The sequence below is a fragment of the Panthera tigris genome, chromosome C1 (genome assembly GCF_018350195.1).
Source record: "Panthera tigris isolate Pti1 chromosome C1, P.tigris_Pti1_mat1.1, whole genome shotgun sequence".
Lineage (NCBI taxonomy): Eukaryota > Metazoa > Chordata > Mammalia > Carnivora > Felidae > Panthera > Panthera tigris.
Window position 1 is genome coordinate 84,633,470 of NC_056667.1, and position 23,353 is coordinate 84,656,822.

At 35.5% G+C, this 23,353-nt stretch overlaps 1 protein-coding gene across 3 annotated transcripts in view; it reads left to right on the plus strand.

Moving 5' to 3' along the window:
• SLC35A3 (solute carrier family 35 member A3) overlaps window positions 1–23,353 on the plus strand; it is a 52,736-nt gene that overhangs the window by 21,117 nt on the left and 8,266 nt on the right. For 2 of the 3 annotated variants that reach the window (XM_042997988.1, XM_042997987.1), the window contains exons 2-7: window positions 8,029–8,233; window positions 14,273–14,427; window positions 14,505–14,627; window positions 17,341–17,512; window positions 20,718–20,836; window positions 23,024–23,157. In XM_042997988.1, coding sequence (XP_042853922.1) covers window positions 8,047–8,233; window positions 14,273–14,427; window positions 14,505–14,627; window positions 17,341–17,512; window positions 20,718–20,836; window positions 23,024–23,157 — 890 coding nt within the window. In that variant the 5' untranslated portion in view covers window positions 8,029–8,046. Of the gene's footprint in view, window positions 1–4,414; window positions 4,498–8,028; window positions 8,234–14,272; window positions 14,428–14,504; window positions 14,628–17,340; window positions 17,513–20,717; window positions 20,837–23,023; window positions 23,158–23,353 lie in introns of those variants that run through there. The other variant, XM_015542661.2, reaches the window with a different exon arrangement.

The following is a 23,353-nucleotide window of genomic DNA, read 5'->3' on the forward strand; positions in this document are numbered from 1 at the left end:
AGCCTGCTTGGAATTCTCTCTCTCCTCTGTCCCTGCCCTTCCCTCTACTCATGGGTGCATTCACATGTGCATACTCTCTCTCTCTCTCTCTCTCTCAAAATAAATAAAACATTAAAAAAAACCAGTATTGGCAGTATGATTGCTGTATCAAATCACACATACACAAAGATTGCATTTATATATTGTTGTTATTTAATACAATAATTAAACAACAAATAATTGTACAATAGTTCATTATTATATGTGTTATATATTACTATATACACTCAAAGTTTATAATTTAAAAATTCAGTCAGGGGAGCCTAGCTGGCTCAGTAGATTTAGCATCTGACTCTTGATTTTGGCTCAGGTCATGATCCTAGGGTCATGGGATTGAGCCCCACATCAGGATCTGCTCTGAGTGTGGAGCCTGCTTAAGGTTCTCTCTCTCTTTCTCCCTCTGCTCCTCCTATTCGTGCACACACACACTCTCTCTCTAAAGTGAAACAAAATAATAAAATGAAAAGAAAAATTCAGGCAAAAGTTTTAGATGAAAAAATTGAAATTAGATTAACAGAATTGTGTGTTTATGTGTGTTAGAACTGGAAGAGACTTGAAAACTCATATAAAATGTTAAATTTTAGAAAAAGAGCTTAAAATTCTTGTGGTTGATATAATGTTTAGAAACGACTTTAAAATTTTTAAGAAAATTGATAAATTTATTTTTTTTAATTTCTTTTCAATGTTTATTTTATTGAGAGAGAGAGAGAAAGAGCGCGCGCGCACGCGCTTGCAAGCGCAAGTCGGGGCGGGGCAGAGAGAGAAGGAGACACAGAATCCAAAGCAGGCTCCAGGCTCTGAGCTGTCAGCACAGAGCCTGACGCACAGGGCTCAAACTCAGGAGCCTTGAGATCATGACCCGACCCAAAGTTGGATGCTCAACCGGGTGAGCCACCCAGGCACCCCTAAATTTAAATTTTTAAAAGGAAAAGAATGCTAAATGTTTATCAGTAGGAGAATTGGTAAATAAAAGGTCTACTCATTTGATGGAGCATTGGAGTTGTTAAAAGCAATGAGCTAGGTCTGTGTATCAGATGCTGAATAAAGTAAGGAAAACGCTGAATAAAGTATGCAGTTTGTTGTTATGTATATATATTAAAGTACTTATGGCTTATGATTATATCTATATATGTATAAAGAATTTTTAATAGTAGACTAGAAATATATACTCTAAACTCATAATAGGTTCCTACTGAGGAGGGGGAAAGGAATGGGATTTAGAGTTGTGGCTTATTGGGGGACTTTGACTTTAATCACTTTAATCGTAATGTTATTCCTTTACAAAAGGGAAGATAAACAAATGTGACAAGATTGAGACTTATCAGTTCTGGGTGATGTAATCATAGATGTTATGTTCTTGGTACTTTTGTTTTTAAAAATTTATTTTTAATGTTTATTTATTTTTGATAGAGAGCATGAGCAGGGGAGGGGAAGAGAGAAAGAGGGAGACACAGAATCCAAAATGGGCTCTAGGCTGTGAGCTGTCAGCACAGAGCCTGACACAGGGCTCGAACTCACAAACTTCAAGTTCATTACCTGAGCCAAAGCCAGATGCGTAACCATTTGAGCCACCCAGGTGCCCTGTTCTTGGTACTTTATTGAATTTTAACATTCCATTTTTTTCCTTCAAGAAAGGAAAGGAAAAGGTGGAACTTTGTGATTACAAGACTTTATTTTCCATGTAATAAAGAAGCCCAAAAGGTTGTTAGAATACTTTTAAGTGGAAATATGAAATGGTCTAGGTGCTTTATTTCACCTTTGCTACTAAAGTCCTGCGGTTTAGGGTTTTCCAAAAAACTGAAATAAAAATTATTGACAGAATCTATACCAGATATAGATGTTTTTGGGTAATTGATGATGGTTGAAGTTTTTACTAATTAAGTTTTCTACATTTTTCTTATTTTTAATATTTTATTTGTTCATTTGTTTATTTTAGAGAGAGAGCATGAGCAGGATTGAGGGGCAGAGAGAAAGAGAGAGAGACACAGAGAGAGAGAGAGAATCCCAGCAGGCTCCACATTCAGCGTGGAGCCTGACGCAGGGCTTGTGACCTGAGCCATAATCAAGAGTCAGAGGCTCAACTGACTGGACCACCCAGCCTTCCCAGTTTTCAACATTTTTTAAAGAATATACTGGCTTTTTAAAATAATTAAAAGTATTAAATGCTATTTTCAAAAAACAGAAGCCAAAACAAAGCCATCAGAATGAAATAGTGTCATTTACTTTAGTAATCAAAAAGAGTGCATTTTTCAGGTCTTAGCTGTTAAAGGTGAAAGTGGAACATCTAAGCATTCTTACTCTTCTGATCCTGCTATAAATCTGAGAGCCTCACTGAACCCCCAGTGAGTTCAGGGAGCTTAGTAACTAGAGACCTTAAAAAATGTGGGTAGCAATTTGTTGACTAGTTCATAAGGCTTTGACAGTGAATTGAATAAAGCTACATTTATGAGAGAACTTAGTACAGTTCCTTGTTGATTATTGGTATGCAAATTTCTTAGATAGAAAATTTTAATGAAACAATAATATGGAAACCGGAGGATTAGCAATTCCTGAAAGGATAAAAAAAGGGGAATTAGGTAGCAAGAGAAGAAAATGTAGGGAGGACTAAAATTAAATCTTAAATATAAGATTGTTTAGAGGTTGTGTTCAATAATAATGAGAAACTGTTGTACACTTTAAAATGAAGAAACAGTATTAATCTTATAAATTATAGAAGTGGAACATAATCTTCATTTTGGTAGATTTCTTATTTATGAATTTGCTGTGAATTTATGGTTTGCATTAAATGAAAATATTTAGTTTTACCTGTATTGTACTCCAAAACCAACCTATGTATTTGTATAATCTTAGAAATACTCGTATTTTTTTCCATTTTGAGTTTATACATTCCTTAGGCAGAATTATAAATTAAATTGCAATTCTTTACAGTTGATCTAGTACCAATGATCATTTGATTGTATATATTTTACTTTTCAAGTTTGTATTAGAAAAACAATCCAATTTTTTCCTGCTGTGTGTCTCCTTTCCTCCTCCTCCAGAACACTTCACTTCTGACATTTTTGGTCATCAAATGTTGGGGAGGAGATGTGGTTTCCTCACCTCAAGCCATTCTCTGTGACACCAGCTGGGTATCCTACAATTTAACTTGTATTCTGACACTATCTACCTGCAGATAGTGTCAGATCCTATGGATTGGCGTTTCACTCCCATAAGACTGCTCCCACCCTAGTTCAGATGCCAGTCGCAAGTAGTAAGTAGGTCACCAGATTACCCATAACTCTAATTTGGCTACAAATGGGAGGTTCCCACCATCCCCTCCTCAACTTGGATTAACTTGCTACAGTGGCTCATATAACTCAGAGAAACACTTCCTGTATCAGTTTATTAAAGGATGTGATAAAGGATACAGATGAACAATTAGATAGATACATAAGTACCAGGTTTCAGAGGGCCCTGAGTGCAAGAGCTTCTGTCCCTGTGGAGTTGGGATGTGTCATCCTCATGCTGTGTATAGCTTGTTATCCTGAAAGCTCTCTGAACTTCATACTACTGGAATTTTTATGGAGTTTTCGTTACATAGGCATGATCAGTTGATCACCCAGGAAATGACGAGGGTTTCAGGAACCCTGTGTCAGGAACCAGGGCCAAAGACCAAATATTAGAACAAAAGATGCTCCTAGTGCTCTTATCACTAAGGAAATCACAAGGGTTTCAGGAACCCTGTGTCAAGAGCTAGGGGCAGATACCAATATATATTTTTTCTATTATCTCACATACTTAAAAAAATACATTGTAACTGTATTAATAATTAAGATCTGAATTATCAAGGCAAATGTACTGATGTTGTACATGTTTGGAAATGGAAAAGCAAAATAGTAAAGATAGTACATCCTGGCTTAGAATCTGACCTTTAAAATTCATTTGAAAAGAAAGTAGGGCACTGCTGTTGTAACAGGTACATTTTTACGATCTTAGTTGCACAATAAACAAAGACTTCCTTGAATAGATTTTCCAGGAGAATCAGATGCCTATGCCAAATGTAGATTGCTGGGAACTTGCACTACTTCCACACAGAGATAAAGTCCATCAGATGTCCTCTGGAATTCTACAGTAACACATAGTGAGAGCTAGGGAACCTGGTATTTAACTATATAACTTAATATTTCCAATTAGTAATTATATGACCTTGAACAAGTCATCTAACTTCTCTGTTCACTATTTTCTTCAGTTTAAAATGAAGAGATTTGTACTAGATGATTTCTAAAGCATCTTCTATCTCTAAAATGCCGTAATTTCATTTCACATTAGGACTCTTGCTAATGCAGATTTACAAAAGTGAGATGGTTAATACATAAATCTATGTATTCTTTCCTCTAGGTTTGATGCTCTTATTTATATATGACAAAAAGAGATATATTATTCAAATTTTCTCTCTGATATTCATATAAAGTACTTAAGGTAATTTTTTTCAATCATTTTTTTTTCACTATTGAAAATTTTATCCTCGTATTTATGGTGCTACAATGTTTGGATTTGGAGCATATTCAATTTGAGATAGGAACTGCTAAATTTAATAAGCTAGACTTTGTTCCTTCAAGGATAGGCTCTCTCTGTTACCATGGTACTTGGCCTACTATAGGCACCAAATAATGACTATTGGATCTATTTGAATATATTATATTGCTATTTTAATGATTATGAGGTGAGGAAAGATAGTGGATCATATAACTAGAGCCATAAAGGGTGGCTTGGTTGTGAGAGCTATAAAGAAATATATAATAAAAAGTGTTCATATTAACAAAACTTAGGATGGAAGATGGAATCATGGAAAGGATAGAATTGGCCTGAAGAATAGACTAACAAAACATCATTGGTATTAATCCAAAGGAATTAGAGCCAAAATCAAAGTATGAGGAAAGCCTGTTGAGGAATGCTACTACTTAGTACATCCTCAATCTTTTTTTTTTTTTTAAGGTTATTTATTTATTTATTTATTTATTTAGAGAGCAAGTGCACGCACACGAATGGGGGAGGGGCAGAGAGAGAGAATCCCAAGGAGGTTCTGCACTGCCAGCACAGAGCCCGCTTTGGGGCTCCAACTCACAGACTGTGAGATCATGACCTGAGCCAAAATCAAGAGTTAGATGCATAACAAACTGAGCCACGGAGGCACCCCTGTCCTCAATCTTTGATCAACTTTGTTGATTTGTGATTTACACACAATAAGATGTATCCTTTTTAAATGTACAGTTCAGTGAGTTACAATAAGTGAATAGAATTGTATAATCATCACACAATCAAGATACAGAATATTTCCATTATCACCAACAATTCCTTGCTATCCCTTTGCAGTCAACCTCCAACGTCAACCCCTGGCCATAGTCTGAATCTGTCACTGCAAATTACTTTTGCCCTTTTTAGAATTTCATAAAAATGGATCATATAGTGTATACAGTTTTATCTATAAACTTTTCTGTTTAATTTCTTTTTAAGATTCATTGATGTTTTACCATACATCAGTATTTCATTTCTTTTTATTGCTAAGTAGTATTCCATCATGGATGTACCACAGTATGTTTAGTAATTCACCTGTTAATGGGCATTTGGGTTATTTACAGTTTTTGAATGTTATAAATGAAATTCACATGAATAATTATATACGAGCATTATCGATAAATGTTTTCAGATCTCTTGGGTATACCTAAGAGTGGAATTTCTAGGTCATTTGAAAAGATTATTATTTTTTAAAATAAACTACCAAAGTGTTATTCAAAGTGGTTGTATCACTTAATAGTCCCACTAGCAATGTAAGACCTCTGTTTGCTCTAAACCCACTCCATTGCTTGGTAGCATCAATTTAAAAATTTTTGCCATTCTAGTAGGTACATAATGGTATCTCATTGTGGTTTTAATTTGTATTTCTGTAATGACTATGATGTTGAACATCTTTTCATGTGCCTATTAGCCATTCATTCATCTTTTTTGATGAAATGTTTATTCAAATCTTTTGCTCATGGGTTGTTTGTCTTGTACTTACTGTGTTGTAAGAGTTCTGTATATATTCTGGACACAAAGCCATTGTCAGATAGATGTATTGAGAATATTTTCTCCCATCATGTGGTTTGCCTTTATTTTTATGGTATCTTTGGAAGAACAGTTTTAAATTAATGATATCCAATTTATCCATATTTTTCTTTTATGGTTTGTGTTTTTTGTATCTAAGAAATCTTTGCATATTCCTAAGTGTCTGCATTTTTCTCTTGTTTTCTTCTTGAATATTTATAGCTTTAGCTTTTATGACAGGTCTGTGATTCATTTCTAGTTAAATATTTGGTGTGAGATAAATAAGGATAGAGATTCACTTAAAAATGGAGCTCCTGGATGGCTCAGTTGGTTGAGTGTCTGACTCTTGATATTAGTTCAGGTCATGATCTCACCTTTCATGGGATCAAACCCCATGTAGGGCTCTGTGCTGACAATATGGAGCCTGCTTAGGATTTTCTCCCTCTCAGGTACATGCACATGAACTCTCTCTCTCAAAATAAATAAACATTTTTAAAAAATAAAAAGAATACAGTTGTCTTGTTCTAGAATTATTTCTTTTTGTTACCATTGTCAAGGTCATTTGACCAAATATGTATGGACTTAACTTCTGGACTATATTCTGTTCCATTGATCTGTACTTCTGTCCTGTGTCAATACCAGTTTTAATTATTAGAGCTTTATAGAAAGTGTGGACTTTCAGTTTAACTTCTTTATTTTTTCTTTTCAAAATTGTTTTGGTTGTCTAAGTCCTTTGTATTTCCATAGAAATTTTATTTTTAAAGTTTATTTATTTTGAGAGAGAGTGCTCATGAGTGGGGGAAGGGTAGACAGAGAGGGAGAGAGAGAATCCCATGCAGGCTCCATGCTGCCAGTGCAGAATCTGACATGGGGCTCGATCTCACAAACTGTGAGATCTGTGAGAACATGACCTGTGCTGAAATCAAGAGCTGGACACTCAACCCACTGAGCCACCCAGGTGCCCCTCCATATAAATTTTTAAATCAGCTTATCAGTTTCTACCAAAAACCTATAGGGATTTTGCTTGGAATTGCACTGAATCTTTACATCATTTGGAAGCAAATGATGAGTGGAGGAGAAGTGAACTGGCCACACATACTGCATTAAGTTCTTCCTCAAAAGAGGCTCTTGGTGGAGCATCTCCATGTTTGCAAGAGTTATGGTGGTTGATACTATTGTTCAGATCTTCTGTATTCTTACTGGCGGGTTTTGGTGTGCATGTGTGTGTATTCTATTAATTACTGAAAAAAGTAGGTTAAAACCTCACATTATGTCTTATGGCTTTACCTGTTGTTGTTTTTTAATATGTTAGTTTTTGTCCCATGTGTTTTGAAGCTATGTTATTAGGCACATATTCATTTATAACTGGCTATATCTTACTGATGTATTGACTCTTTTATCATTATGGAATGTCCTTCTTTCATTCTAGAAATAATTCTTATGTAATTGTTTTTGCCTGATCATAAGTTAGCCTCTCCAACCTCAGTCAGTTAAGTGTCTGACTTCAGCTTAGGTCATGATCTCATGGTTCATGAGTTCAAGCCCCACATCAGGTTCTCTGCTTTCAGCACAGAGCCTGCTTTGGAGTCTCTGTCCTCCTCTCTCTCTGCCCCTCCCCTGTTTGTGTTCTCTGTCTGTCTCTCTCAAAATAAATAAATAAACTTAAAAAATTTTTTAGAAATTAAAAAAAAAAAAAAAAAGATCTGGGGTCGCTAGCCAGTTTGTCTTATTTTCTTCACCTTCCTGAGTCTTCTAGTACTTACTTTTTGTCTTTGGTCCAGGGTTTATAGTTATGATTAGCAGGAAGAAAAGGGTGGAATGCACTTACTCATTCTTGTCTGGAACCAGAAGTCTCATAATGATTTTTAATAAATGTTTCTGTATTTTCTAATTTTGTTTATTTGCCCTAATTATTTTGTTTTTCAGGCAAATGAAGATAAAACAATGTCTGCCAACCTAAAATACCTTTCCTTGGGAATTTTGGTCTTTCAGACTACCAGTTTGGTTCTAACGATGCGTTATTCTAGGACTTTAAAAGAAGAGGGACCTCGTTATCTATCTTCTACAGCAGTGGTTGTTGCTGAACTTTTGAAAATAATGGCCTGCATTTTATTAGTCTACAAAGATAGCAGTAAGTTTTTTGGTTTTCTGTTTTCAAGACATTACAATTTACTTGATTATTTTGGTGTTATTTACATATGATATATATATATATATATATATATATATATATATATATATACACACATACATACATTCATATGTATACATATATATATACAGATACATATATGTATATTGTTAACTACACATTTGAACACTGTTGCCTTATCTAATGTCCTACTATTACAGACATTTCAATATTTTTCATTTTCCTAAGACAGTTTTAGTCTAGTAACGAAGACATTTTATTCTGATCTATATCATGATTCATGTCTTCCAGTTAATGCTGTAAATATGAAATATAGCTTCTTGCATTTATAATAATTTGAGAATAAGTAAATTCTATATAGTTCTGTAACTTTTAGAAATTTAGAGAAGTCACAATTTTTTACTAAAGTCAAGCCTTTTTATATTATTTGTTGCATTGGTTAGTCTAGTGGTGACTAATTTGATACATTTTAAGAAAAAAACAACTTTATTGAGATATAATTCATATACCATATAATTCACAGGTTTTGAAGTATAAAATTCTGTGTTTTGGGGTATATCGCATTATTCTTTGAAATTGTAGTACAATATATTTTTACACACATATATATCATAAAATTTACAACTTTAACCACTTTTAAGTATAATTCAGTGGCATTAATTATATTCACAATGTTGTACAACCACTAGCACTATTTCCAAAACTTCATTCACACCAAATAGAAACTCTGTAACCATTAAATAATAATTCCCATTCCCCTTTATCTTCAGTACTTGGAAACCTCTATTCTACTTTCTGTCTCTATGAATTGGCCTGTTATAGATATTCCATCTAAGTAGAATCATACAATGTTTCTCCTTTTATGTCTGGCTTATTTTAAACAATGTTTTCAAGTTTAATCCATGTTGTAACATGTATCAGAACTTTATTTCTTTTTTTTAATGTTTATTTTGAGAGAGAGAGAGAGACATACACACAACATGCACCTGTGAGGGCAGATGAGGGAGGGGCAGAGACAGAGGGAGAGAAAGAATCCCAAACAGGCTCCATGCTATCAGCGCAGAGTCCCACGCAGGGCTCGATCACACGATCTGTGAGATCATGACTTGAGCCAAAATCAAGAGTCAGATACTTAACCATGTGAGCCACCTAGGCACCCCAGAACTTTATTCCTTTTTATGACCAGATAATATTTCATTGTATGTATATGTGTGTGTGTGTGTGTGTGTGTGTGTGTGTGTGTGTGTGTGTATGTATGTGTATATAACATTGTAGCCATTAATGTATTGATGGACACTTAAGTTTTTTCCACCTTTTGGTATCGTGAATAACACAATGAATACTGAATAATTAATATTGCAATAGAGGCATAAGTCTCTGCTCAAGTCCTTGCTTTCATAACTTCTGAGTATATACATTGGAGTATAATTGCTTGGTCACATGGTAATTCTGCATTTAACATTTTGAAGAGCCACCAAACTTCTCCACAGTTACTACAACATTTTGTATTCCCATTGGCAATGTCCGAGGGCTGAAAATTCTCTACATCCTTACTTGTTATTCAAAAAAAAAAAAAATGTATAGGGGTGCCATGTGGCTCAGTCAGTTGAGTGACCACTTTTTGATTTAGGCTTATGTCATGATCTCACAGTTGTGAGATTGAGCCCCATGTCAGGCTCTGTGCTGAAAGCACAGAATCTGCTTGGGATTTTCTCTTTCCCTCTCTCTCTGCCCTTCCCCACCCCCACATGTGTGTCCATCCTTTTTCTCAAAATAAATAAATAAAATAAAATAAAAAATGTATAGCCATTCTAGTAGGTGTGACATTGTATCTTATTATGGTTTTGATTTGATTTTCCCTAATGACTAATGACGTTGAGCATCTTTTCATGTGCTTATTGACCATTTGTTTATCTTTAGAGAAATGTCTGTTCAAGTCTGCTGCCTATTTTTTAAATTGTTCATAAATTTAGTATACTTTTGAATCTATTATGGTGGCCAGTGTGGCTGTAGCATATTGATCAAGGATAAGAATGGGACAAAGAGAGATTGAATTGGCGTTCAGAAAACACAATGCAGCTTTGTAGGCTACAGATATGACCATAAAAGCAAAAGGAAATAATTGAAATTCAGTTTAAAATATGTCCCATTTTGCGCATGGAAAGACCAGTACAGTAGTCATATTGACAGTAGAGGAGATGCAAGAATAGGTTCAAGAAATCATATATGGAAGTTATGGCACTAGTCCAGGCAAGAAGATGATGGTAGCTTAGATGACATTGGTAGAGAAGAGATGATGTTTATGCGACATTGTTCTCTGAACAGGAGGTATATGCAGAACCACCTCCAAAGGCTGAAGGAACTCAAAGACTAAAGAAAAAGGCTGACAAATCCAGCTTGATGAGGGTGTCTTTGGTAGCTGCAAGAGGAGTAGATCTCTGCAACACCATCTCCCTTAAGGCCTGCTTTTATCGCCCTAGAGGTTGGGGAGTACATGTTGCAGACCATCCAAGAGGAAAATGTTTAAGAATGGGTGTGTGTCATAGGACACCTGGGTGGCTCAGTTGGTTAAGCATCCAACTTCAGCTCAGGTCATGATCTCACAGTTCCTGAGTTCGAGCCCCGCATCGGGCTCTGTGCTCACAGCTCAGAGCTTAGAGCCTGCTTTGGATTCTGTGTATCCCTCTCTCTCTGCCCCATCCCCACTCATGCTCTGTCTCTCTGTCTTAAAAGTAAATAAAACATAAAAAAAAAAAAAAAGGAATAGGTGTGTGTCAGTCATATCTCCAAGACAGATCATATCATGGACATTATATCCTAAGGATGTACTTAAAAGTGTGATTTGTTTTTTAATGTTTATTTATTTTTGAGACAGAGAAAGAGCATGAACGGGGGAGGGTCAGAGAGAGGGAGACACAGAATCCGAAGCAGGCTCCAGGCTCCGAGCTGTCAGCACAGAGCCCAACATGGGACTCAAACGCAGAGTGTGAGATCATGACCTGAGCTGAAGTCGGATGCTTAACCGACTGAGCCACCCAGGTGTTCCAAAAGTGTGATTAAACAAAAGGAAAGAGTGTGTGTGTGTGTGTGTGTGTGTGTGTGTGTGTGTGTGTGTGTGTTGGGGGAGGCGGGTATTTACGGCAGATTTGTCCAAGATGGCATTGATTTGGTTCACACAGATTTTTTTTAAATTTTTCTAATGCTTATGTATTTTTGAGAGAGAGAGAGACAGACAGACAGACAGAGTGAGAGTGGGGAAGGGGCAGACAGAGAGGGAGACACAGATTCTGAAGCGGGCTCCAGGCTGTCAGCCCAGAGCCCGATGTGGGGCTTGAACTCACAAATGGCGAGATCATGACCTGAGCTGAAGTCAGACACTTAACCAGTTGAGCCACCCAGGTGCCCCGGTTCACACAGATGTTGGTTTTTTTGTTTTTTGTTTTCTAATTTTTTTTTTTAATGTTTATTTATTTTTGACAGAGAGACAGAGCATGAGTGGGGGAGGGGCAGAGAGAGAGGGAGACACAGAATCCGAAGCAGGCTCTAGGCTCTGAAGGGTCAGCACAGAGCCCAGCGCGGGGCTTGAACTCACAGATGGTGAGATCATAACCTGAGCCAAAGTCCGACACTCAGCCGACTGAGCCACCCAGGCACCCCCACACAGATGTTTTTAAACTATAGTTGACATGACTTGCTAGCAGAGTAGGTGTGTGAAGATCAAGGAAATGGGGAATCCAGTCTGAGGAATAATTCCCAGGTTTTTAGGTTAAATTAAAAAAAATTTAATTAAAAAAAAATCTAGATAAAGATTGACATTTATGACTTTGGTACTGTGAATTATTTCAAATAAGATACAAAGAATAAACATTTTTTTAACATATATTTATTATATTATTGAGAGACAGGGACAGAGCATGAGTGCAGGAGGGGCAGAGAAAAAGGGAGACACAGGATCCGAAGCAGGCTCCAGGCTCTGAGCTGTCAGCACTGAGCCTGGCGCAGGGCTCGAACTCACAAACCAGGAGATCATGACCTGAGCCAAAGTCAGACGCTCAACCGACTGAGCCACCCAGGCGCCCCACAAATGAAATTTTAAAAAATGGATGATTTGGGGTACATTAAAATGAAAAAATGCCTGTATATAAAACCAAATGAGAAGATAAACCAGAGATTGAGAGAAGATATTTACATCACATGTATCCACCAATAATGAACATCCAAAACATCAAAGAACTTACATAATTCAATAAGGAAAAGACAAGCATCTCAACAGAAAAGTGGACAAAAGATATAAATAAGCAGTTTACAGAAGAGAAACCGGGGGACTCTTGGGTGGCTCAGTCAGTTAAGTGTCCAATTTCAGGTCAGGTTCATGAGTTCGTGCCCTACGTTGAGTTCTGTGCTGACAGCTCAGAACCGGGAACATGCTTCAGATTCTCTGTTCCTCTCCTGCTTGTGCGCACATGCTCTCTCTCTGTCTCTCTCTCTCAAAAATAAATAAATAAACTTAAAAAAGAGAGAGAGAAACCTGAATGGCCAATAAATATATTAAAAATTTCTAAAATATAAATAAATATATAAAAATATATTTATGTAAATATATAACAATATATAAATATAGATCAACCTTACTAGCAAGCAGAGAAATCAAATTAAAGCCACAGACACAATTTCAATACCCTCAGATTGGCAAAAAGAAAAAGCCTAACAATACCAGGAATTGGAAGGAATAAGGAACAAGACCTTCCCTGAACTCCTGTTGAGAAAAATATGTCACAGCATTAATTATTTTAAATTTTAATATAATTTTAAAAATGTTTAAGCTAATATTTTAGATTTTTTTTTCTGCTAAATCTAAGAAGAAATCTTTTGGTAACTTTTAGTTACCTTTTATTTTACTATTATTATTTTAGGGTAAGGAAAGGGTAAATATCAGATATTAATCTTTAAACATTTTTTCCATTAAAAAAAGTTTTCATAATCAAAGTTTTCAAGTTTTATGTTAGGAGAGAAAATCAGCTATGAAGTGTCATTATTGGTAAAGTAGTAGGATCCTTAGATTTCTCCTGTCTTTAAGGGTTTATGTATCTCTTAAAGTTCTTTGGACATTTTTTTTTGTGATTAGTACTGTAGGCTGGCTAGCTTGAAGTCCATTTCCAACCCCTTTCTCCCTTTGTTGTTTCTCATATGGAGACTATGAAAGAAAAGACGACATTGCCCAGCTCCCTTGCTGCAGGGGGTAGCTGTGCAACAAAATCCTGGTCTGTGACAGCAAAAGAAGATGCCCACTAGGTCACTGTATCCTCCTGTTCTTTCTTGCTGCCTAAAAACAAGAACCAGACACAACTGCAGTGATCATGTGGTGACCTTGTTGCAATAATCATGTAGACAATAGATGAGAAGCATGAAAGTAAAAAGCCAATATAAATGGAGAGTGAGCTTAGGACCCTGATGTCATCACTGAGCTGCTTTGGACCTGGCCCTGGCCCTTTGAGGATGAGACAGGTCCCTTTGAGGTTGAGCCAGTATTCACTGGGTTTTCTGTTGTTTGCAGCCAAACCCACTCCTTAGTTGTTTTACTGTCTTTTTATGATTAAAGTCTTCACAATTATTAATTGGTTTGAATGGCTGGTGATAAAATGGAATGCACAAAATACAAGTTTTTATAATGTTGCTACTATAAGAATACTTAGCTAAAAAATTAATACTTTGAGCGTTTGGTTATCATAAATATATATGTGCAGATATGTATGTATACAATATGTAAATACATATAATCAATTTGCTTATGTTTCCTAATGAAAGAGTATAAGGATAATGTTCTTAATATGCTATGTTATAATATTTAACTTTTGAAAAATTAGTATCATTAAAGGTATATTTCAGACCTAAAAGTATCTTAACATGTAGGCCTGTTTCCATTTCTTATAGGTGAGAAAACTGAGGCCTTGAGAGAGAGTATGTAACTTATTCAGAGTTACTTAATTATTGGTTTTACCCATTTCATCTGTTTTCTAGAATGTAGTCTAAGAGCACTGAATCGAATACTGCATGATGAAATACTTAATAAACCTATGGAAACTCTGAAACTTGCTATTCCATCAGGGATATATACTCTTCAGAATAATTTACTTTATGTGGCACTATCAAATCTGGATGCAGCTACTTATCAGGTACTTAAAATATATTTCTAGTAGTTCTTTTAAGAAGCAAATAAACAAACAATAATATTAGCTCTTTTCTTTTTCAGGTCACATATCAGTTGAAAATTCTTACAACAGCATTATTTTCTGTGTCTATGCTTAGTAAAAAATTAGGTGTGTACCAGTGGCTCTCCCTAGTAATTTTGATGACAGGAGTTGCTTTTGTACAGGTAACTATTCAAGATAAGTACACCTTTCATTTTTATCACAGTTTCAAAACCTTATTGTGCATGGAGGATACATTTGTTATTTGTTGAAGCGAGTAAATTTTTATTCTCACAACTGACATATTTTGAGGGCTTCCTTTGAGTAAGATACTACATCGGGACTGCAACTAATGAGAAATAAAAGTCTTATATAAGTTATTTTACTTATTAGTCTTATACTCTGTAGGTCCATCAGTGTTGTTGCAAATGGTAAGATTTCATTCTTTTCTGTACCTGAGTAATGTTCAGTTGTATTTATATACCATATGATTTCACTCATCTGTGGCATTTAAGAAACAAAGCAAAGAAAAAAAGAGACAAACCAAAAACAGACTCCTAACTATACAGAATAAACTGATGGTTACCAGAGAGGAGACAGGTGAGGGGGATGGGTGAAATAGGTGTAGGGGATTAAGAGTACACTCCTCTTAATGAGTTCTGAGTAATGTACAGAATTGTTAAGTTACTATATTGAACACCTGAAACTAATATAACACTGTATGTTAACTATACTGGAATTTAAACAAGGGAATGAATGAATGAATGAGTGAATGAATGAATGAATGAATGAAATTTTTAAAATTAAAATAAGTAAAAATCAAATTATCTGACACAAATCTAGTTAGGGAAATAAAATCGTACATAAAACAACACTGATTTTTACTGGATGTCTGGAGCTTTTGAGATTATTTTATTAAAAAAATTTTTTTAAGTTTTACTGATTTATTTTGAGAGAGAGAGAGCAAGTGGGGAAGGGGCAGAGGGAGAGAGAGAGAGAGAGAGAGAAAGAGAGAGAGAATCCCAAGCAGGCTCCACACCAGCAGCGCAGAGCCTGATGCAGGGCTCAAACTCACAAACCATGAGCCAAAGTCAGACACTTAACCAGCTGAGCCATCCAGGCGCTCTGCATTTGAGGTTATTAATTACTCCCTTCTTATTGTTCATCAGCTTCCCTGATACCATTCTTTCCTGGTTCTTCTCATCTTCCTAATAATTCTTTATTGGGCTCCTTCCTGGGGTCCTTTTCCTTGATATTGGGGTTGCTGGTAGGCTTGTTATTTCCCTTAAATTATGTCCTTATTTTTGGAGACTTCATTCTGTAGGTTTTTATTAACACATATATGCTCATAGTTCCTTGGTCTGTGTCTCACCCATAATTTCAGATTTGTACATCTAAAAACCTGTTGGACATCTTAGTTCAGTTATTCAATAGGCTTTATAAACTGAGCATATCCAAAACTAAACTTTACCTTTTCCTCCACCGAAACTATTCTTGCTTGTATTTTTTTCCCTCATTATTTACTCTGCCTGGGAGTTGTCTTAACTCTTCCTTCTGCCTGTACATCTATTCAGTCACTAAGACTTTGCTATTGCTGCTTTGTAATGCTTCTTGATTCTGTCCTTCTCTGTCTCTTCCCCAATTCATGTCGTCTTGTTTCTCATGTGATCATTTGCCTCCTGATTTTTTTTACTTCAGTCTTATCCATCCCTCAAAATTCTAACTCCAGTAGTCACCACTATGGTTTGTCTAAAAACAAATCCAATCATGCCAATTTCCTGCCATCCAGAGCCCTCCTCCCCGATCACTTTCTCCAGGGGTGCTATGTCTATCTTGAATAAATATTTCTGTTATTTATTTTTTTTTAATGTTTATTTATTTATTTTGAGAGAGCAAGTGAGCAGAGGAGGTGCAGAAAGAGGGAGAGAGAAAGAATCCCAAGCAGGCTTCATACTGTCAGTACAGAGCCCAGAGCAGGGCTTGAATCCGCAAACCATGAGATCATGACCTGAGGCAAAACCAAGAGTAGGACTTAACCAACTGAGCCACCCAGATACCCCTAGTTAATGTATTTTAAAATGGGTATTACAAAAATATAACTGCCATTTCAAACCCATATTTTCATAGATATTGCTAAGGATAAGCTAAAGTAGGTATTACATTGTAAAAAGTGAGGTGTTTTAAATTAAAATATCAAGGGGTCTCTGGGTGGTTCAGTTGGTTGAGTGTCCGACTTCAGCTCAGGTCATGATCTCACAGTACATGAGTCGGAGCCCTGCGTTGATCTCTGTGCTGACAGTTCAGGGCCTGGGGCCTGCTTTGGATTCTGTCTCTGCCCCTCCCATCCATCTCTCTCTCTCTCTCTCTCTCTCTCTCTCTCTCTCTCTCTCTCTCTCTCAAAAATAAATAAATATTACAAATTTTTTAATTAAAATATCAAGTAAGAGTTCAAGTGGAACACAGATTTAACAAAAGCCATGAAGATAATTTCAGGAACGCTGAACTATGGGATAAAGCCCACAGTGGTTAACATGATACCATATGGGACGGGACTTCCATAATAACCAACAGCTCCAGAATCATTTTTGCTGCTCCAACAGTTCACACTTTGAATTTCTACAACTGAACTGCTTATAGAAGCTGTTTTGTGCATCTGTGCATTTACTCATTCTCTTTCTCTTTTTTAGGGAATTTTTTGAAATTGTAAGTTGTAACAGTAATATCACTATGGGAAAAAAATAAAATGATTCTAAGATTTTCTTTCAAAAGCTCTCCTCTGCAATCCCCAAGAATGGTATTGGTTGCATTTTTATCTTAAGGTCTGAGAGTGCACTCTAAATATGTACTTTGTAAAATATCTTAAGAATAAACTACAGTTTTGTTTTTCTTTTTGTTCAGTGGCCCTCAGATTCTCAGGAGCTTGATTCTAAGGAACTTTCAGCTGGCTCTCAATTTGTAGGCCTCATGGCAGTTCTCACAGCATGTTTTTCAAGTGGCTTTGCTGGGGTTTACTTTGAGAAAATCTTGAAAGAAACCAAACAATCAGTTTGGATAAGAAACATTCAACTTGGTAAGTTTTAAATGCTTTCTAAAGTTATCTTTTTTTCATAATATTTTTTAATGTTAGACTTAAAGATTACTATATATCTTTAAATAAATAAGCCTCCCATAAAATCTCACTGATACAAATGTCTGGCAAGGGGCACCTGGGTGGCTCAGTTGGTTAAGCATCCGACTCTTGATTTTGGTTCAGGTCATGATCTCATCATAGTTGTGAGATGGAGCCCCAGAGTTCTCCATGCTGGCCATGGGAGCCTGCTTAAGATTCTCTCTCTCCCTCTCTTTCTATTCCTCCCCCCCAGAAACAATGTATTTAAAAAATAAACAACACCAAAAAGCATTGTGTTTTAAATGAATGCCTGTTATTCAAGAATATGGAATTTTAGGTCTGTGACATAAGGGTATATATAGCCTATTTCTGTCCTCACTATTTGAAGACTTAAGAACTTTATTCTTGGTTGCTCCAATTCTCAGAGAAGATGTTACAAATAACATACTCTCTTCCTGGGGGGATAAGGAGATTAAGATACTTGACAAATGTCAATTATATGATATAGTGTTATCAACTATAGTCACCATATTATATTTCAAATCCTCAAGATGTGCACTTTAATTTTTTTTTTTTTAACGTTTTTTTTTTATTTATTTTTGAGACAGGGAGAGACAGAGCATGAACAGGGGAGGGTCAGAGAGAGGGAGACACAGAATCTGAAACAGGCTCCAGGCTCTGAGCTGTCAGCACAGAGCCCGATGCGGGGCTCGAACTCACGGACCGCGAGATCATGACCTGAGCCGAAGTCGGCCGCTTAACCGACTGAGCCACCCAGGCGCCCCAAGATGTGCACTTTAAATAGCTTACACAATTTTACTTGTCAATTTTACCTCAATAAAGCTGAAAAAGAAAAAAAAAGAAACTTAATAGAGGAAGTTTGAAATGATGAAACTTTCATTTTGTTTTAAAATCTTAGTATACCTTTTTATTTCAAAATATTTTGTTTTAGGTTTTAAATTCTGTAACATTTTTTTAACTGAAGGTAAATAGTTTATAACAAACAAAAAGACCTCACATACTTAAGGATTTCATTTGAACAAATATTTAAACTATTACAGTATTATAGTGTTTAATTTCTCATACAAAGATTCCAGATATAGTATTCCAGGTATATATTAATTTTGGAAAATGCTACATGTGAGAGACAGCTTCATTGCAAATCAACCATTCTATTTCAAGTCTCTGTTCTTGTGACTTTGGAGCTCATGTTTGAAAACTGTTTTTTGTTTTGTTTTGTTTTGTTTTTTTGTCTACATCAACTTAACAAATTTACCGTGTCTCTCCTGGTAGCAGTCAGGCCCTCCACAGTGAATGTCTGTACTCCTAATGGCCTATATTTTAAGTCAAACATTCCCAAACAACCTCTAAGCTCTAGTCCATTTTTCCAGCTGTTTTCCAGTAATGTGGTAACAAACTGAACCTTTATATTTATCACAGGATTTGTTTGTTTCTCTGCAAAATTTTATAAATGTATCAAGTTTTCTGTTTTTTGTTTTATGTTTTTTAAGAATATTCAAAGTAGGGGCACGTGGGTGGCTCAGTAGGTTAAGCATCGGACTCTTGATTTTGGCTCAGGTCATGATCTCATCTCTCAGGTTCGTGAGTTTGAGCCCTGCATTGGGCCCTCTGCTGTCAGCACAGCCTGCTTCAGATCCTCTGTTTCCCTTCTCTCTTAATAGCATTTCTCAAGTATCAAACTATCAACAATTAGCAAATTGATAAGGTCCAACATTAGCCAGAGAGTGAATAAATAGGAACTCTTATTACCTATGGTTGCCAGGAATATAGATTGATATAACCTTATTGGATCTCAATTTGGGGGTGTTTAACAAAATTTTATATAAATGCTTTGATGCAAAAATTCCACTTCTGAATAAGAATTTATCCTATGAGTATACTTACACAAGAGCACAAAGATAGATCAAGGTTATTCATTTTAGCATTGGTTACAGTTGTAAAAAATAGACATGTAGAATATTGCTTAAATAAATTGTCTGTATGATTAAATAGTGCAGTGATTAGGATCATGGAGTCCAGAGCCACACTGCCTGGATTCAAATCCTAAGTCCATCACTTACCAGCAGTGTGAGTTCAGACAAGTTTAACTTCTCTGTGTATCAGTTTCTTCATCCATAAAATGGGCATAGGAGTATCTGCCTAATAGGGTTGTTGTAAGTTAGCATACATAAAGCACTTAGAACAATTTGTGGAACATCATGTTATGTATGTATTTCATATTATTATTATTATAATCATCCATAAATGGAATATTGTACAACTGATAGAATGCTGTAGATCTGTATATACTGACATGTATATAACCTGTATTGGATACCTTTTTTCCTAATTAACAAGTGTTGTTTTATAATTAAAAAATAGAAACCTAATTAATACTTTCATAAGTGTTTCTTATTGTATTTTTTATTTTTGTAACTTTGTAAATTTGTATTACTGTCATGTTCAGAATTAGACATCTTAAAATGATTGATGTATACCTGGAACTAATATAATACTGTATGTTAACTATATTGGAATTAAAATTAAAAACTTAATTAGAAAATGAATTGGCATAAATAAAAGAACATTTCATATCCTTTCAGTTCCTTTCCATCATGGAATACTTCAAGTAGTTATGTCTTTATAAAAACATTGCTTCATTCTGCACTCTGACTACATATCTTACCAGAGACTACTCCTGATAAATGGCCTCTATAGGTTTCCATTTCTTTCTTTATAGTTTGTGTGTGTATAGTTTCTTTGTGTGTGTGTGTGTGTGTGTGTGTGTGTGTGTGTGTGTGTGTGAATATATAAGAATATAGAGCTAGCAATAGGAAGATATGAGACACAATGAATATGCCAAAAGTGAGCATTTTCCAGATATTTGAATGAGACAGCCATGTGGTCATGTAATTTAAACATTATAGTTTTTAGTGTTCCAGAGTTGGTAATCTCTGTTCTTTTTTATATTGTCTTTGTCTTACAGTTATAATATAGTACAAAGTATAATTTTGTTAAGTTTATATAAATACCCAAGTAAAAGATTTTTAAAGTAGTCAAATTTTATCAAAAAGGAAAAGCTAAATATAAAATTTAGAATACCAGTGGAAAAATATCCCTCCAGACAAACTAAATGACACATGCCATAAAATTTACTTTTTTATAGGTTTCTTTGGGAGTATATTTGGACTAATGGGTGTCTACATTTATGATGGAGAATTGGTGTCAAAGAATGGATTTTTTCAGGGATATAACCGACTGACTTGGATAGTTGTTATTCTTCAGGTAAAGCATTTAAAGTCTTATATTTAATGCTAATAAACTTTATTTTAATATAGAGAATCAGAGTAGCTACTGACGTATGATGGGAGGGAAAAAGATCCCTCCTGTTAGTGCTCTCATTATATCTAGTTTATTCTGGGAAGTTAAAATAGAACTGGTCTTAATGCCACAATGAAAACTTACTTTGAAAAGGTCATAAATGAACTTTATGGTATTTAAATTTGGCATAATGAAAATGCAAGTTTAAGAATTAAAGAGTTGAAGTTAGAGGTAAATATAACTTTTGATTTTTTTACAGTTCTTGTTGTTGTATATGATCAGCCCATTAAGGCTCAAAAGCAGATCTAGATATTTAAATCTGTAACAGGTACATATTAAAATATTCCTATCAAATTATCTCAGTTTATAATTTGAAATTGTTCAAGGGTTGAGTAATTTCATCATGAAAAAAAGAAAACAACTTGATAACGCTGGAGGATACAAAAGTGAAGATACAAGTCACTGCCTTCACAAAGCCTTTCTTTAAGAGGTATTTGAAGCTGTAGGAGCAAGCTCTCTTACAGAAATTGCGTGAAGGTGGCAAATTGTGGTTGTGTTTTGAAAGCAGGAAGTATACTTATATTTTTAAGATAGGAGAAGAGACCAGGATAAATGAAAATTCAGAGGAAATATAAAATACAGATAGGGTAAGTCAGAAGAGTTTGTATGATGGCTTTTATCCTAGCAGAAGGAAGCCTTCTTCCTATAAGACTTGAGTTAAATAAAGAAGGTTTGGTATAGTTGGTATGATTCCATAGGAACTAAATAGATGATTGACTACATTGCCAGGAGGTAAAGGGACTCAAACATCAATTTGTAGTGAGCTCAATTGGCATAATTTGTGACTCTCACTAATAATAAGCTTCTGTCTTGTGAGGAAGTTATTAATGTGGGTAACCCAGATTTAGGAGTTTATAACTAGAGTTTGGCAGAAAACAAAACTATGTTGTATGGTAAAACCTCATTATTTAAGCAGGTACAATTTGGAATTTGAGAGGGATTTGGCAGAAAGTTCTTTCTACAATCTTTTCAGGAAGAAAAATCTGACAGCAATAAAAAGGGGATTGAAGGGCGAGGAGCTAGAGGAAAAAAAGCCAAGTTAGGAGCCTATTGAAAGACTAGTAAAATAACTTAAATTACACTTTATTTTTACTTCAAAAGTAAGAACATTTCATTGATCCAAGTGACAGTCTTCCCACATTTGTCTGAACAAGTGATGCTTAGTTACTGAACTGGTTGAGGATAGATGTTTTATTCACAGTACAGTTAAACTAATATAACAAACTGCAGATTATGCTGGTAGGTACTTCAGGTAGCTTTTGTAATAAAAGGGCTATTGAACAAAACTCTATGGTCATAAGAGATGATTTTTTTATTATTATTATTTTTTAACATTCATTTATTTTTGAGACAGAGAGAGACAGAGCATGGACGGGGGAGGGGCAGAGAGAGGGACACACAGAATCTGAAACAGGCTCCAGGCTCTGAGCTGTCAGCACAGAGCCCGACGCGGGGCTCGAACTCACGGACCATGAGATCATGACCTGAGCCGAAGTCGGCCGCTTAACCGACTGAGCCACCCAGGCGCCCCAAGAGATGTTTAATAAAAATCACTTATTGGGTCACCTGGGTGGCTCAGTTAAGCATCCAACTCTTGATCTCTGCTCAGGTCATAATCTCACAGTTCATGAGTTCAAGCCCCACGTTGGGCTCTGCACTGATACCGTGGGGCCTTGTTGGGATTCTTTCTCTCTCCCTTTCTCTCTGCCCTTCCCCTGCTCTCTCTCTCAAAATAAATAAATAAACATTAAAAAAAAATTTAAGGGGTGCCTGGGTGGCTCAATTGAGCCTCTGACTTCTGTCCATGATCTCACGGTTCATGGATTTGAGCCCCATGTCAGCCTTTGCACTGACAGTGAGGAGCCTGCTTCGGATTCTCTGTCTCCCTCTCTCTCTCTGCTCCTTCCCTGCTTGCTGTCTTTCTCTCTCTCAACAATAAATAAACATTAATTTTTTTAATTAAAAAAATAAAATCACTTATTACAATGGGATTAAATTTATAGGACAAAAGTCTAAAGTTTTATTGAATAATGAGATTGTTTGGAAAAGCAATTTTATATATGTTTGTTTAATCTTTTAAAACTTTTGCAGGCACTTGGAGGCCTTGTAATAGCTGCTGTTATTAAATATGCAGATAATATTTTAAAAGGATTTGCAACCTCTTTATCCATAATATTATCAACACTGATATCCTATTTTTGGCTGCAAGATTTTGTGCCAACCAGGTAATATATTTTTTTCTATTGCTTTAAGTCTCCAAAATATATAGAAAAGTAAGAATTCTTAATAAGATCTGGTATGAAAAATCTTGTTTTATTACAACTTTTGAAGGATCATGGAAATACCGTAAAAGATCCTTTTAACTATCTTTTAAAAAAAGATTGCAAACTAAATGCATAAAAGAAAATCTTCCACTGGAAA